The sequence below is a fragment of the Balaenoptera physalus genome (assembly GCF_965194825.1).
Source record: "Balaenoptera physalus genome assembly, chromosome: 7".
In the NCBI taxonomy this organism is placed as follows: Eukaryota; Metazoa; Chordata; class Mammalia; order Artiodactyla; family Balaenopteridae; genus Balaenoptera; species Balaenoptera physalus.
The window spans coordinates 31,943,697-31,961,708 of record NC_138886.1 but is presented as its reverse complement, the minus strand read 5'-3'; the positions used below and the strand labels follow the sequence as shown (position 1 = coordinate 31,961,708).

Sequence of the window (18,012 nt, the reverse complement as noted above, 5' to 3'; positions counted from 1 at the left end):
AACCTTCTGTACTCAGGCTACCGCCAAGTCCATGACCCCTCTGGACTGAAACAACCTCCGAACTCCAGGGGAAGGGGCGCTGCTCGCCGTGACCCTCCCACAGATCCTTCTCCCAGGGCTAATAATCTCCGGTTTATAGGTCCCACCTCCGACCGTGGTTTCTCAGGCCTCGGGAACCCCGGGCCTGGGAAGCTGACGGACGGATGCCGAGAATGAAGGCAGCGGGGTAGGGTGCACTCCTCGCCACCAGGGGAAAAGATAGGAAAGAATGTCTGTCGAAGGGTCTGTCATTCCTTCACTCACTCACCAGGAGCAGCAGGGAGCATCTGAGGTCGGGTAAGGATAGGAAGACGGCAGGACTCATGGTAACGCCGGGGTCCACGGCTGGGACTGGACAGGGTTGGGTTGGGTTAGGAAAGGGCTGGGCTCCGGGAGCCGGCGGCAGTGGAGGATTCTCCCGGCAGCGGCACCTCGTCCTCTCGACCCGGAGCTCCAGCTGCGGACACCCGGGACAACTTCCAGAGAGGCCTTGCACACCCTCACTTCCGGGTCCTGCCTATCTCGGAGCACATCGGAATATGTAGTCCTGCCCCATTCTCAAAGAGCACGTCATTGGGCACCAAGAACTCTTTTCCCATCAGGCTCTCGGCCCTGGTCCACCGAGCCCGCCGCGCGCGGGGCCCTGTGGGATAGAAAGGGCGGAGGGCGGGAACTACAATTCCCAGAAGGCTGTGCGGTCGAGAGTCTCGGGCGGCCTTCCGAGGGGTTCCGCCAGTTTCAGCGCGGTGGGCTCTGTCCCAGCCGGATGTAGTGGCCTGCCCTGGCAGGAGGGGCGGCCCAGCGGGGGTCGTGCCTCCTGGAGCCGCCCCCAGGACGTGAGTCCTGGAGGAGGCGAGGGTGAGTAAGAGGGGGCCTGGCTGGGGAGGCTCCTATCGATCTGCACTGCTTGGCCCCTGCCTCAAACTCACGACCCTCCTGTCCTGGGCTGTGGCCTGAACCTCCCATCACTGGCCTCCTCGCCTGCTGCCTCTTCTCTCTGCGCTAATTCTTGCATTATAAAGCCCGAGCCACCCCTCTGGGTTTCAGTGGAATGTGTCAATGACTTACCCCTAATTGTCTCTTTGGGATCCTGTAAGGAATAGATGTGGGATGGACTGGGAAAGCACGTTGTAAACTGAAAAGCTCAGCGCGAGAGTGATTGCTACTAATGCATGGATCACACCTGCAGGATAATTTAAAAAATTCGTTAGCCAAAGCAGTTGAGGAACAACCTGGCTGACCCCGTTAGCTCTCCAGCCTCATCTACTAACACCCAGCCAGGTCCACGTGCCCCCAATTGTAGCCACACAATCACAACTAAGTAGCCGTGAGGCATTTGACTCTTCTGTGGTTCTCCCTACTCCTTGCCTTTGCTTCAGCTTCCCTGCTGCCTGGAATGGCCCTAACCCCTTCTCTACCTGGATAGCCATCTCAAATGTCGCCATCTCTGAGAACGTCCCAAACAACCAACCATTTGGTCCTAATCAAAATTACTCTTCCTTTGCTTATGACTACAGCACCACTAGTTTTCTATGGTTTTAATTATTAGAGCATTTATTACACTGGCTTGTTCTATAATTAGTTAATGATGATTATACCTTTGCATTGTATAGCATTTCATAATTAAGAAAGTGGTTTTGATTTTCATCTGTAAAAAATTTACAAAAAGCATTAGCGCTAAAAAAAAATACGTATGCATTTGAGCTTAAAAAAAAGGGGAGGGGGAACCTTAAAGAATGGATTTCTCAGGCTGACAAAATTAAACAGTGATGGAGCCAAGATTTTTATTTAGGTCTCCTCTCTCTTAGTCCAGTGTTCTTATCTCTATACCACTCAGCGACCTCTCTGACAGAGAGATAGAAATGAGGAATTAAAAAAGAGCGGAGACTCATGAGTATGAACTCATTACTCCAAGAAACTAAACTTTGACCCTGCTCACCTTCTGGACTTAGCACTCAGCCTATGACTTTTCATTCAACAAACATTCACTGAACAACACCACCTGTTACTGTGCTAAATGCTAAGAATTATGAGATGAAGTATATATAAATATATTGGGCTGGCCAAAAATTTCATTTGGTTAGTGAATACATTTTTCAATAAAGTTCTTCGTGAAAATGAAAAATGTCTTTTATTGTTACTTAAAACCGAACGAACTTTTTGGCCAACCCAATTTATAACTGAGATACAATTTTTAGTTTATTTTCAAAAGTTTTTTGTGATTCTGATGTGCCTAAAACTCTGATTACCTAGAATCTAAAGTGATGGGCATTAGAGTTCAGTACAGTGCCTAGCACATAGTTGGCACTCAACTTGTTGAATGATCAACCTGGTCTACCAATTTCATGTTTCATATTTTACAGAAAAGCAGAGCTGAGGTAGCCTAAGTGTTCACTCCATATTATTAACAGAACTGGATCTTGATCCCAAGTGCAATTACTCCTCTACCGTGTTTCCACCTCCACCCCTGTTTTGTAGCTTCTTTCAAGTCATTTTAATATAATCCTGCATATGACTGTTTTTTCTGACATGACAGACATGCTCAGACATGACAGAGTCTCTCAAAACGCCCATAATTTCTGCCAACACGTTAACTCAAATTGTCAGCAAAATAAAGCCATGAAGAGCTGACTTTACCAAAATTAAGAAAATGCTTTCACTCTAAGGCAGAGCTTGAACCAAAAATCTTCATCAATGACAGCCAAGTACTAGCTCATGAGTTGTGATAAATTTATCTTACAAAGCTCTCAGATCCTTGGGAGTCACAGAGATTGGAGTGTCAGTTTCTGGTAAAATCAGGAGAGGGCTTGCTTACCCTTATTGCAGATACTAACTGTAGCTAATTAACAGCTGCTCCCTTTAGATAGGTATGTACGCTCCAGTTTGCCATGTTCCCCATGACTCCCCGTGTTTCTTGCCCTTGTTACCTCCCTGATCCTTGTAGGCATTCAACTTTGGAACTTTGATATAGCATCTTCGCTTTAGGATGGAAGTTTAAGATCATTGATGAAACTACCCCTCTTTCCTTCCCATCAGATGCTTGAATTCTTCCTGCTGCATTTCTGACATAATCCAGCCTCTGCTTAAACACTCTTATGATAAGGAACTCACTATTTTCCTATGCAGCTAATGCATTTCTAGAAGGTTCTATCAGACCACATGAGACTACCAGTCAGAGCAAAATTTTTCCTTAATGAAACATGGTTTATCCTAATGATGTGGTTTCCAAGTTAAGTTCCTAAGGTCAAGATCTCTAACTAGGTATATTTCCCTGGTGGACACAAGGGGAGAACAAATATAAATTCCTCCTTTTGTGGGCATGAGAGAAAGAATGAGGTACCTTCTAATTTAGTGCTTAAATCTAGGTAATTCTAACCTGACAATTAAGTTCACATCATAGCTATTTTGTGGCTTGGTCATCACCTTTATTCCCAATATCAATTCTAATATTTAGTATTCTGTGGAATCAAATCACCTGTATTAACTTAACAAGTCACTGTGACTTTTGGACCCTGTGTCTAATGTTAAATATTCAGCCTTTTTTTTTTTTTTTTTTCTCAGCCCCTGAGAAGGGTCTTGAAGCATCTAATCCTTTCATTTTACAGATGAGCAACTTGTACAAAGGGTCACCTAGTTTACTCCATTATGGCAATTCTAAGACTAGGACTGTAGACTTTTTGAATCCTGGTGACATATTTCTAGTAAACCCTGTTTATAACGTACCCATTTAGAACTGATGAGATGGATTTCCTACAGATACTTATTGGTTGCATCATCATTTCAGGTTGTTCCGGTTGTTGAGAAGACTATGAACAGGTCAGAGAACTTGTTCTTTCCTGGTTCCTCATTAGCATCCCAAGTTCATGCTGCTGCTATTAATGGAGATAAGGGTGCTCTTCACAAGCTTATCATAGGTAAGCTCCAAGCTCCCCTTAAGTACAGAAACTTTAAAAATAACTCTTTGTGCTAAGGAAGTTTGTTAATCTTAGTCTTAATTTGCAATTTACTTACACATTTTAATGGAAATACATTATTGTTTATATTTGGTTTCAGGACTTGGACAAGAAAGAAATTAAGTCCTGAAACTTAAAAATACAGGTTAAGACTAGACGAAAAGTACTTGAGGAATATCTGTGTGTTTGGCATTGAATCTGGATATGTACTTTAAGGTGCTAAGAGAATTAATTCATCTTTGTAACAGCAGAGCTCTGGAATGAGATATTGGATAGTGAGCTATAACATTTGATATATACCCAAAGTACTAATGTTTACAAATAATTTAAATTTTAATGATTTAAAAAAAATTTTTAACATCTTTATTGGAGTATAATTGCTTTACAATGGTGTGTTAGTTTCTACTAATGATTTAAAATTGATTCAGTGTTCTCCATATCGTTGATTCAACTGATTGAAATTGATTGTGTTCACCCTATCTTATAGTGAGGGAAAGGTCCAATATGGAGGTTCTAGAAGAACTTTCTAGAGAAGTTCTAGAGAATAAAGTGAATAGGAGAAAGACAGTGGGTAAGAATATTCCAGAATTGTAAAAACCACAAATCCACATGTTTACAAGTCATTAGTCCTAAAGAAAATAAATAAAATAAAAATTTCTGTTATTTGTAATCTCTATACATACCGGTGTCTAGTGACATTATGATTGACAACCTGGGCTTTAAAATCAAGTCAACACCACTTGAACTTCCATACCTATTCTTTCAGAATTTATTTTCGCCCTACATTTCCAGTTTCTCCAGGAACTTCTACCCATGCACCCTAACTGCTGGCTAGGCTTTCTGTTCCTCAGTATGCCATGAATTTTGTCTTTAGTTTTCTCTATACATCTGTTCCTTCTCCCCTTTTCTACCTTCTACCCCCTTACCTTCTTCTCTACTAAACAAACTCCAATTCATCTTCAAAGACAAAATTCTTTTACCACATTCTCTGTAAAGATTTCTCTTCTCTGTCAGAGATGTGAGCCTCACATTACCTCAGCTACCTACATTCAGTTACTGTTTGGAATTTGACATCTTCCACCACCTCTGAATCACTCATTCAAACATCCACCATTCAACTAAAACTCTATTAGTTCCAGCTCATTTGCTAATGAGAACAATAGTTTTTCAATGTCACTGAGACCCCCAATCCATTATCTTCTCCACTTTCGACCATCAGTCTCCTTCTGTCTTTACTTTCGTCCCTATTCAGTCCTGATTCCATGGTCTATTATTAAAATCCTTCCCTTGGAAAAACTCCCGTTTCTTCTCATCTGTTACGCCTGGCTGTTGCAATCCCAGCTCTGGATGGACCTAATCCATCTACCTCTGCCAAGCCCTGAACAACTTAACCTGTCTGGAAGATTTGTAACACCCTAAATTTAAGACTACCCATATCAAAAAGGCACTCAGCAGTCTCTGTTCATCATACTACATTTCTCCATAATTACTGTTCCATATCTTCTCACTCTACCAAAACTCTGACTGCCGCTTCTCCCTCCCTCCCTTCTCTGCTAATGCTTTATGCTTCTTACCAAAAATGAAAACACTAAATAGGAACTCCCTCATCTTTCAGCCCGATATCTACAAATCAACCTACAGCTACACCCATCTTCTTCTGTCTCCCTGCTAAAATAGAGCAAATATCCCTTTCTGTCAAAGATCAGTTTTTCCACACATACTCTGTATTATATTCCTTCCTATCTTCTCAGGGATCTTGTTCCATTTTTTTTAAACCTCTGATTACTATGTCATCAACCTTTTCTTCTATTCTATATTCTTTTATCAACATTTAAACATGCTCTATTGTCTCCATTATTTAAAAATCCCTTCTCTGTTCCTTCATCCCCCTCTAGGTATTACCATATCTCTCAACTTTCCTTTGTGTAAGTGTATCAGTACATGGGCTAAACTGCTATAACAGTGACTTAAATGAGATAGAGGTTATGTTTCATTCTCATAACAGTACAAAGGTAAGTGGGCAGTCTAGGGTGGATAAACATCTCTGCTTCATAAAATCATCCAGGGATGCTGCTAGGGCTTAGCTTTGCCATTCTCAACATGTGGCTTCCATCTCTGGGTCAAAGGCAGATTCTTCCACTGTAGTCACAGCCCAGCCAGCAGGAAGGGGGAAGGAGAGAGTGCAGAATAGCAATTTGTCATTCTGGAAGTGGGTGGACTTAGAGCCACACCTAGGACAAAAGAGGCTAAAAAAAACTCTCTCTCCCTGGATGGCATCATGCCCAGCTAAAACTCAGGGTGTTCAGTTCCCAAAAAGAAGAATGAGAGAATGGATATGGGGACAATTATCACCCTCTGTCACCAAAACCAAGCTTCTTGAGCCACCTGCACTCATCCCCACTTCTTTATCTCAATCCATATTTTTCTGAAAGAAAATAAAACATGCTTTCTTATTTTGAAATATACATATAGTGAAGTCCATAGAACATAAATGTTCAGTTTAACAAAAATATAAAGCAAACATCCGTGTAATCATCACTAGGTCAAAGAACAGAACATTGTTCCCCCAGAGCCCCACTGCATCCTTCCCTCCCCCTTGGACTCATTTGCTGTCTTGATGTTTACGGTAATAATTATATTGTAGTTTTACCACCTAGTTATATATCTTAAACACTATAGTTTAGCTTTGCCTTTTCTGGACTTTTTTGGCTAAATGTTCCATGTTTACTTGTACTAAAAATTGTGTACTCAGTTATGTCACTTTCATGCTCAAAACTCTTTAATTGCTTCCCATTATACCTGGAATAAAATTTGAAAGTGTACCTGTACCTCTTTCCCTCTCCAACCTCACATTTCACCACTCTCTTCCTAGAAAAACCTGCTTTATTTTCATTTCCCAAATCTGTAAGCCCTTTCCCATCTCAGGGCTTTTGCCTGAAATACTATTCTCCCCATTCTCTGTCTGACTGACCCTTACTCATTCTTCATATCTCAGCATTAAGGTCACTTATTCAAAGAGGCCTGCTCTGCCCATCCATTCTCAGTGAAATCTGTTCATGGTGTCCTGTCTTGGAACTCTGCAGTTTTCCTTCACAAAATTTATCTCAGATTGTAATTCTGTGTGTATATGTATGACTGTTTTAATGTCTCTCTCCTCTGTAAGCTAAGAGCCTCCATGAGTGTAGACTAGGTCTGTTTAGTTCATCATTATATACACAAAATCCAGCACAGTGCTTGGCACATAGTAGCTACATGAGAAATATCTGTTGAAGGAGTAAATAAATATTATAATCATTCTTTAAGTACCTTTCCTCCCAAGAAGTCTATAATCATCTAGAGGGCTGAGATTAAATCTGAATTGAGTTGAATTGAATTGAGAGACAAGTTAGGACTAAATTCCATTGGAAAAAAATTTTATTTAAGTCAGAATTCCTCAAGAAAACATATCTTATAAAATAAATCTTTTATTATTTTGACATGAAATATAATCTTCAAAGGGAACAAAGTATGCAGTGTGTTGTAAATTCAAAACACTTATACAGGCTCAATCATATAAATTAATGTATTACATAATAAAACTTGAAATATTCCTATAATTTTATATCCCCAAAGAAAAAATTCCTTAGAAACAAAGAAGCAATCATGATGTGAAACCAGTACAGAGCTGATAAATGTATTTATAAGTTGGTCCCCTATGTTTTCTATCATCTTGTCTAAGGAACCCCTTATTCATTACTGACTTTGAGCTGTTCACCTTTTAAGAATTCTGCCATTTTTGTCGTCCGTGCGAAGACAATAATACCTTTGCTCTGTGGTATTTCCTAACATTTGTATATTCCTATCAAATAATGGGTTATTTTTTAATATTAAGATACATCTTAAATTTCAATGCATCTTGTACCTTCTTTTATATAGCACGAGAGTGACTATCTCTAAATATATGCTATTTCTCTTTTCTAAACTAGTCACATAGTACTACAAATGAGTTATATTTTTTCTTCAATCTTTGCTCACCAATTGCTCAGTGAATTCATTCACTTTAGCATTTTCTGTTTTCCCTTCTCCGTTTCCATGGAGAAGTATGTCGTGATGTGTTTGACTCCATGGAAACAGATGAGCATCTCTTTCTACATACACAACTAATTAAATCGAACACTTTCTGTGCTGCCCATTGTCCAGGAGGAGGAGTGAAGAGGCTTTCCCTGAATGAGACATCATTTTAGTAGCAATTCTTAGTGTTTAGTGTAATACAATAGATTAATGTTTTAACATAACTCATTACATCCTAGATTCAGATGAATTAGGGCTCAGTCCTGGGCCCTAAAAACATAAACATACATAGTAAAATCCTTACATGCTATGACTATTATTTATACATAAGTAGATTTTTCTTGTAATATCCATCTCAAGTAATTTAATTGAATACCAGAGACATCGTTGGTAATATATTCTAGTAGATTCATTTTAATACTATACAATGTAATGTAGTAGAAAGGTTATAGACTTAGAGTCAGATAAACCTGAGTCTTGAATTCTGGCTTTGTCATTTATCAGTTATATTACCTTGGCTTGAACCACTTAATCTTTTTGAGCCTCAGTTTCCTCATCTGTAAACTATAGATTATAATACTTTGCCTGTGGGACAGTTAAATTAGATGATGACTGTAAAACATCTAGCCTCGCACCTGACACATTGTAGACAATAAATAGAACCTTATTACTATTATTATATCAGGTTGGATTTCCTGTAAAATAATCCAATCTTACATAGTTTCAGAAATGTCTCAAAATGAAAAGCTCTAAATGCTAAGAAAAAAAATGATGCTGCTTTCTTTGTGAAAACCAAACAAAATAATTGGTAAATATTCACTGTGTAATGATGGTTACTGGCATTACTGCTAACAGTGTTTGGGGCATTTGCAGTGGTGAAGTGACCAAGCAGCACCATTTCTGATTCTACTACAACTTTTGTTGGCCTGTCCATGTTCTACACTAATATAAATCTCTCTGAATCATTGTCTCTCTTTGTTTATAACATCTCCCAACACAGTAGTTGGGTGTGGCAAGGAGCCTCATAAGTGGTAGAGCAGTGACATTATTTCAGGTTCCTTCTTCCTTTACTTCAACCCTGTCACTGAGGGTTAGGGTCATTGAATGTTTTATAAATGCTTGCTTATATACATGTATTTACAAATATACTTATATGTATATGCATCCATACTAATAATAGCAATAAAATGAGCCAACATTCATAAAGTTATGTTATATAAGCACTGTGTTAAGCATTTTGTAACTTATGAACTCATTTAATAGCAAGACACCACAAAGAGTTTGGGGTACTCTCATTTCCCTCATTTCATAGGTCAGGAAACTGAGATGCAGAGAGATTAAGTAACTTGTCTAATAAGTAACAGAACTGAGATTGAAGCCTGCAAGACTGATTGTAAAGCCCATGCTTTTAACCACTAACATATGGGGCCTCCATGTGTGGGTAGATATGTCTACATATACATGCACATTCGTATGTATGAGTACATAGAGAATGAGAAAGACAAGAAAGATGATTAGGTCTAAACCTTGACAGATGAAATTAATGGTTATCTAGTTGGAACTTTTCTGAATTTTTTTTGTGCTATGAGCCCTTTTGGCAATCTGGTGAACTTCATGGACCCCTTCTCAGAAATATATATTTTAAGAGCTTAACTATAATATAATAAGAATCAAAAGAAAATCAACTGTACTGAAATACAGTTATCAAAGTATTTTCAAATTATGGTGTAGCAATATACTTGCAATCATTTTTTTAACACAGTAAATAGCAAGATCTAGTGGCAGATCTAACAACTATGATAATTTCAAAGTAGCAATGAGTGTAAATGATATTTAAGATACCTCAACAATGATAATGAGATATGTAAAAATATTTTCTAAAATCTCAAGTACCCTCAAAATATAATATGTCCCATGTTATTTTTATTATTCTCATTTTAAATTAGGACACTGAGACTCAGAAGTTAAGCAGTTTAGTTGCATAGTTAATAAATGCAAGGTTGAAACTCAAACCAAGTCATTGGATTATGAATCCTATCTTCTTTCCATTGTTCCCATGTTGCCTCTATTACAATAAGCAGATATTTTTAAATGACCACAGATGATGGTGACAATATGAAAGGTGTGAAGTAAGAAGTAGGTGAAAACAGATAAATGCATCTTTGATGCCACACAAAGGTAACATTTTAGAGCAAGCAAATAAAATATCAGTAGAGAATGCTGGATTTACTTGTGTTGGACAGTATGGCGCCATAGCTATTGTGTAGAGTGGCACAACTGTCACTACAAGTGACAGTCATTTCCTCTAACTGCTAGAGCTGGAGCTCTGGTTTCTACACATACATACAGAGACTCTTCTGCTTCAACTAGCCTTAAAATAACCGAATGCAGTAGCGCAATCATGGTTCCACCTCAGCTTTCTGAGCTATGTTCAGACTGAGCCCAAGTAGAATGCCGGCCCCCGTTGGTCATGGATTAGAGGCTACCTCCACAGTTGCCGGAATAATTAAAACAACACAGCACACTAGCCAGCTGCATCCTATATTAGCTGTTCCTGATAGGAATGCAAATTTAAATGCACTGCCATCCAGTGAATACTAGTTTACATCATAAGCCCCACATTTGTATAACATGTTGCAGTTACCAGACACAAACAATAAATCATTTAATTCATTCATCAAAATAAGCTATGGTGGAGACTGGACAGGTATTGGCTGAATGTTGTAACTGAGGAAACGAAGGAAGGGAGTAAGGTAGCTAGATAAAGAAACAGGCCTTTCTCAGTTACTCTCATTCAGGAAGCTCAGAACTTAATGGGACACTCACCACTCAGAAACTAGCCATAGAACCACTATCCCCCGAAAAGCAACTCAAAACAGGACCCAGGTGAGACTAAGTGCTGCTTTTTCTAATTATGACTAGGGGATACATGCTTTCAGCTACCTCAGGTGCAGAAATTTTCCTTATAGGCACAACATATTGGATGGTGGTGACATAACCCAATTAAATCTTCTCTGTTGGGAAGTATAAATACCCGTCACACAAAAGCAAAGTATGTCAGGGATTGAAGAGAAGGCTTGAAGTTTCCCTGTATCTTACAGCCGACTTGGTAAGAGTGGAGCAACTGGTGTCCTGGGAGGTAGAGTGACCTATTACCCCTGTGGTTCTGGCTCCACTTTGGCCCTGAGAAACCTAATCAGTTAGGATTGTCCCAATGTGTGATGATTGCCTCCATTTATCACATTTGTTCTTGTGACCACAGGTCCTAAATCCTCTCCTTTACTCAAGCTTCCAAGGAAGAATCTCACTGGGGTGGGGGTGGAGGGGGGTGATTATAATATGAATTACTATCATCTTGCTAATACTAAGTACTACTCTCTTTGCTTAACGCTAACAAATAAGATGCTGGTAGAGAGTAGCCGTTAATCATGAAAGACAACTGGAGACTAACTTTTACTACAGCGTATTCTCTGTAAGTATCATTTTCACTCCAGAAGGGCTCAAGTGATAAAAGGAACATGCTCTACCTGTAATACATTTTAGTTCTGTTAATGAGTTTGGGTTTAAATGATTCCTTATCTATAAATGCAGTGATAGAATCTCTGGAATCTTCTGGATTAGATATTGGAGGTCTTTGTATAGAGAATAATACCTAATGGACTTGAGGACACAGGGAGGGGGAAGGGTAAGCTGGGACGAAGTGAGAGAGTGGCATGGACATATATACACTGACAAACGTAAAATAGCTAGCTAGTGGGAAGTAGCCACATAGCACAGGGAGATCAGCTTGATGCTTTGTGACCGCCTAGAGGGGTGGGATAGGGAGGGTGGGAGGGAGACGAAGAGGGAGGAGATATGGGGATATATGTATATGTATAGCTGATTCACTTTGTTATAAAGCAGAAACTAACACACCATTGTAAAGCAATTATACTCCAATAAAGATGTTTCAAAAATAAATAAATAAATAAATAACACCTAGCACTGCGTGACCACTCAGAAGACTTGTGCATAAGAACTTCTGTTATCAGATATGTTGAGTCAAATGCAAAACTTGCCTCATCTTCAAAACCAAGATTCTGAAAAAAACAAAACAAAACAAAAACCCTGCCTCTTCCAGTAGTTACTATACACAACCTAAGTATTTTGTAAAGCTCTTTCAAATTTCAGGAGCAGTGACCTTTCTTGATTTATTACCAGCATACATGGAAACATGGATTAGCAAAGTGAGTTATCTGAGAAGCTATGAAGTACTTCTGGGTCCCAATATATACAAAATTTAAATATATATTGAAATATTTAGAGCTAAAACAGCTTAGTTTCAGGAACAAAACAACTCAGACAGAAGTGTGACACGTTCTCTTTCTTCATCTAGCATTTGTATTTCCCCAAAGCAAATATTTCATTTGCTCAGTTTTCTTCCCCCATTAGCAGTTCATGCCAAAATACCTTAAAAGTAACTGGCTTCCCTCATGCTCAACTCATATATGATTACCTTTAGCCAGTGTGTGAATACCTGGTCATTGTTTGTGATGAAAGTAACAAAATTTTTTCACTTAAAGTACATGGCAAGAGCCATGATATCTTTTTTTTTTTGGTGTTGTTTTTAAGTAAAGTTTATGGAGCTTTTTACGCTTTTGCAGTGTACAGTTATTTAATTTTAACAAACATATGATCATGTAATTACCACCACAGTCAAGATGTAGAACGGGTCCATCACACCCCAAAATTCCCCCATGTCCCTTTATCATCAATCCCTCCACGCATCTCAGCCCCTAGATACCACTGTTTTCTGTCCCGTGGTTTTACCTTTTCCAGAATGCCGTGTAAATGAATCATACAATATGTACCCTTTGAGACTGAGTTCTTTCACTTAGCATAATGCATTTGAGATTTTTCCATGTTATTGAGTAGATCAGTACTTCATTCATTTTTATTGCTGAGCAGTATTCTATTGTATGGATGTACTACAGTTTCTTTTGTCATTCTCCAGTTGAAGGACAATGAGATGTTTCTAGTTTTTAGCAATAATAAATGAAGCTTTCATAAACATCCACATGCAGGTTTTTATGTGAACATAAGCCTCATGCTTTTATTTTTCCTGAGTAATAAACACCTAGAAGAGATTATTGGGCCATGTAGTAAGTGTATATTTAACTTGCTATGAAACTGGCAAACAGTTTTCCATAGTGGCTGTACCATCTATGATACCAATCCTACCAGCAAAGTCTGAGAGTTCTAGTTGTTCTACATCCTCACCAAGCATTTGGTATTGACAGGTTTATTTTGGTTTTGGTTTAGCCATTCTAATAGATGCGTATTGGCATCACATTGTGGTTTAGATTTGTATTTCCCTGTGTATTAATGATGTTGAGCCTCCTTTCATATGCTTAATTGGTGAAATGTCTATTCAAACCTTTTGGCCATCTTATAATGTCATTATCAGTCTTTTTTTTTTTTTTTTGGCTGCGTTGGGTCTTCATTGCTGCATGTGGGCTTTCTCTAGTTGTGCCGAGCGGGGACTACTCTTCATTGCGGTGCGTGGGCTTCTCATTGCGGTGGCTTCTCTTGTTTTGGAGCATGGGCTCTAGGCACGCAGGCTTCAGTAGATGCAACACGTGGACCCCAGAGCACAGGGGCTTCAGTAGTTGTGGCACACGGGCTCAGTAGTTGTGGCTCACGGGCTTAATTGCTCCACAGCATGTGGGATCTTCCTGGGCCAGGGATCAAACCCGTGTCCCCTGAATTGGCAGGCGGATTCTTAACCACTGCGCCACCAGGGAAATCCATTATCAGTCTTTTTATTATTCACTTGTAAGAGTTCTTTCTTTATTCTGGATAGAAGGCTTAATCAGATATGTGTTTTGCAAATATTTTCTCCTAATTTTTGCGGCTTGTGTTTTCATTTTCTTAACAGTGTCTTTCAAGCAGAGTTTTAAATTTGGATGAAATTCAATTTATCGATATTTTAATGGATTGTTCTTTGGTATCATATCTAAGAAATTTTTGCCTAACTCAAGGTCACAGAGATTTTCTTTCATCTTTGTTTGCTTCTAAAAGTTTTATGTAGTTATAGAGATTTTACATTTAAATTTATTATTGATTTCAAGATAATTTTTGTATATGATGAAAAGTATAGGTTGAGAGGTTTTGGTTTGTTTTTTCTTTTTGTATATGGATGTCCAATACTTTTAGTACCATTTGTTTAAAAAATTGTTTATTGGTTTGCCTTTGCACCTTTGTCAAAAATCAATTGATCAGGGAGGGATTAAATTAGGAGTCTGGGATTAAAATATACATACTACTAAATATAAAATAGATAACCCACAAGGGCCTACTGTATAGCACAGGGAACTATACTCAATATCTTATAGTAACCTATAATGGAGGAGAATGTAAGATATATATATATGTATGTATGTATGTATGTATGTACAACTGAATCACTTTGCTCGAAACCTGAAACTGACACAATATTGTAAATAAACTATATTTCAATAAAACTTTAAAATAAATAAATAAAAGAATACTTGTTACTCCAAAAAAATCAATTGAACATATATATGAGTCTATTTCTGTACTCTCACCTCTGTCCTATTGATCTATATGTCTATTTTTTTGTTATTTAAATCGTGAATTTATGGGCATAAAATTGTTTATTATTTATAATATCCCCTTATTTTCCTTTTAATGTCTATAGGCTCTGTAGTGATATCCCTATTTCAATTCCTGATATTGGAAATTTTTGTCTGCTCTGTCTTTAATGATCAATCTGACTGAAGAGTTATCAATTTTATCGATGTTTTCCAAGAACCAACTTTTAGCTTCACTGATTTTTCTCTAGTGTTTTTCAGACTTTAATTTCATTGATCCCTACTTTTAATCTTTATTATGTACTTCCTCTGCTTGTTTTGGGTTAAATTTGCTCTTTTTTTTTTTTTCTTTTTCTTTTTTTTGGGGGGGAGAGGGTCCTAAGGTAGAAGCATAGATCACTGATTTGAAACTATTCTTCTATTCTAATACAAGTATTCAATGCTGTATATTTCCTTCTAAGCTCCCCTCATGTGTAGGGTAGGAATCTTACAATAGTATTTTTATTTTCATTCACTTAACTGTATTTTTTAATTTCCCTTGAGATTTTCTCTTTAACCAATGGATTGTCTATGTGTTGAACACATAGTTAATTAATCATAGTTAATTAATTAATCACTGAATAATTCCCAAATATTCAGTGATTTCCAATTATCTTTCTGTTATTGATTTCTAGTTTAATTACATTATGGTCAGAGAACATACTTTATATGAATTCGCTTCTTCAAATCTGTTAACATTTATGACCAATCTGTGGTCTATTTCGGTAAATGTCCCATGGTTGTTTTAAAAGACTGTGTATCTGGTTGTCAGTGGATAATATGTTCAATAAATACCAGTATATCTGCTGCTTTATGATAGTATTCGCTTCTTCTTTATCCTTGCGATTTTCATTCTAGTGGTTCAAACAATTATTGAGGGAGGGGTGTTGAAGTTACCAGCTCTAATTGTGAATTTTTCAAGTGTTTTTTCAATTCTCCCAGTTTTTGCTATGTGTATTTTGAAGCTCTGTGGTTTGGTACATACACATTTAGGATTGTCATGTATTCTTGATGAATTGAACCTTTTATCATTGTATAATATTTCTATTTGTCTCTGGTAATTGTCTGTGCTCTGAAGTCTACTTAATCAGATATTAATATAGACACTCCAGCTTTTTTGATTAGTGTTCACATGGTATATTTGTGCTCATTGTTTTACTTTTAACCTATTTATGCCATTATATTTCGAGTGAGTTTCTTATAAACAACATATAGTTGGGTCCTCCTTTATTTATTTATTTATTTATTTATTTGTGGCTGTGTTGGGTCTTCGTTTCTGTGCGAGGGCTTTCTCTAGTTGCGGCAAGTGGGGGCCACTCTTCATCACGGTGCGCAGGCCTCTCACTATCGCGGCCTCTCTTGTTGCGGAGCACAGGCTCCAGACGCGCAAGCTCAGTAGTTGTGGCTCACGGGCCTAGTTGCTCCACGGCATGTGGGATCTTCCCAGACTAGGGCTCGAACCCGTGTCCCCTGCATTGGCAGGCAGATTCTCAACCACTGCACCACCAGGGAAGCCCCCTTTTTTTTTTTTAATCTTTTTATTGGTGTGCTTATACCAGTTGCCAATAATGGAATCATTAATGTTAGAATTTAAGATTTCCAACTTATTACATATTGTTTCCTCTGTTTTTCAATCCCCCATTCCTGTCGTCCTCTGCATTTCTTAAATGTTTTTAATAGTCCATTTTAATGTGTATGTAGCAGAGTGTTTTGTAACAGCTTTATTGAGATCCACCATACCAATATACCATACAATTCACCAGTTTAAAGTGTGCAATTTAGTAGTTTTTGTATATTCACAGAGTTGTGTTGTACAAACATCACCATAATTGATTTTATTTCATTACCCCCCAAAAAACCCCTGTACCCTTTAGCTATGACCCCTCAAACACTCCTCCTCTTTTCTCCCTACCCCTGGCCCTATGCAAGCACTAGATATAAAATTCTGAGTTGACAGTTCTTCCCCCTCCCCCCAACACTTGAAAAATGTTGTACTATTGCCTTCTGGCCTCCATAGTTTCTTATGAGAAATACACTGTAATTTGAATTTAGTTTTCAGAAATTTGATTTTGATTGACTCAGTATGGATTTCTTTGGGTTTATTTTGTTTGAGCTTTGTTCAACTTCTTAAATTTGTAGGTTTGTGTCTTTCACCAAATTTGGGACATTTCTAACCATTATTCCTTCAAATATGTTTTCAGCCTTTCATTCTTTTTCCTCTCTTTCTGGAACTCTGATGATATAAATGGTAAAAACTTTGTTACTATCCCACAGAGACTCTGTTGATTCTTTTTGTTTCTATCTTTTCTATCAGTTGTTCAGACTGAATAATTTCTATTGGTCTGTCATCAAGTTCAGTGATTCTTTCCTCTGTCATTTCCATTATGCTATTGTGCCTATTAGGTGAGATTTTTATTTTGGTTATTTTATTTGGTTTTTTTACTTTTTTTTTTTTTTTTGGCTGCATTGGGTCTTTTGCTGTGTGCAGGCTTAGTTACAGCGAGTGGGGGCTACTCTTCATTGCGGTGCATGGGCTTCTCATTGCAGTGGCTTCTCTTGTTGTGGAGCACGGGCTCTGGGCATGTGGGTTTCAGTAGTTGTGGTGCACAGGCTCAGTAGTTGCGGTGGGCAGGCTCCGTAGTTGTGGCTCATGGGCTTAGTTGCTCCGCGCCATGTGGGATCTTCCCGGACCAGGGCTTGAACCCGTGTCCCCTGCATTGGCAGGCAGATTCTTAACCACTGTGCTACCAGGGAAGTCTGGTATTTCACTTATTTTTAAACATTTATTATTCTAAATTTTTCACTGGGTTCATCTTTATATTTTCTCTCTTTCCTGAGACTTTGGATTTTTCCATTTGTTTCAAGAGCATTCATAGTTGCTCGTCAGAGCATTTTTATGACCATTGCTTTAAAATCTTTGTCAGATATTTCTAATATCTGTATCATCACAGTTTTGGTGCCTGCTGATTGTGTTTTCTTGTCTAATATTTTCCTGGTGTTTGGTTTGTCTAGTAATTTTGGATTATATCTTGGACATTTTGTGTATTATGTTATGAGACTCTGGATCCTACTTTAAATCTCCTATTTTAGTACACTGACAATCTGTTTAGGTTTAGAATGAATATTTTGTTCCAATTTTGTAGACTGTGGTTCAAATGTCAAGTTAGTTTTGAGAGCTCTTGCAAGTTATTTTCTGGTCTGCCCCATTTTTGTGCTACCCAGGCCAATTTAGAACCTGGGAAGCATCCCACCAAGAGTTCCATTCTCAAAGCTTTTGCTATTTTGACTCTGATCAGTTTCACATATGGGCTGCTCAGTTATCCATGGCATCATGCACT

General features: G+C 38.2%; 2 protein-coding genes across 11 annotated transcripts in view; one reads left to right on the top strand and one right to left on the bottom strand.

Annotated features, from left to right (window-relative positions):
• Positions 1 to 553, bottom strand: part of ERP44 (endoplasmic reticulum protein 44) — an 86,296-nt gene extending 85,743 nt beyond the window's left edge. For 3 of the 4 annotated variants that reach the window (XM_082468717.1, XM_082468720.1, XM_082468722.1), the window contains exon 1: positions 308 to 547. In XM_082468717.1, the coding sequence (XP_082324843.1) occupies positions 308 to 364 (57 nt within the window). In that variant the 5' untranslated portion in view covers positions 365 to 547. Of the gene's footprint in view, positions 1 to 307 lie in introns of all 4 variants that reach the window. The other variant, XM_082468718.1, reaches the window with a different exon arrangement.
• A 156-nt stretch (positions 554 to 709) lies between these two features.
• The window catches only part of INVS (inversin), a 156,367-nt gene continuing 139,064 nt past the window's right edge, over positions 710 to 18,012 (top strand). For 5 of the 7 annotated variants that reach the window (XM_082468568.1, XM_082468569.1, XM_082468566.1 and 2 more), the window contains exons 1-2: positions 710 to 897; positions 3,824 to 3,953. In XM_082468568.1, the coding sequence (XP_082324694.1) occupies positions 3,848 to 3,953 (106 nt within the window). In that variant the 5' untranslated portion in view covers positions 710 to 897; positions 3,824 to 3,847. The remainder of the gene's footprint in view (positions 898 to 3,823; positions 3,954 to 18,012) is intronic. The other 2 variants (XM_082468571.1, XM_082468570.1) reach the window with 1 other exon arrangement.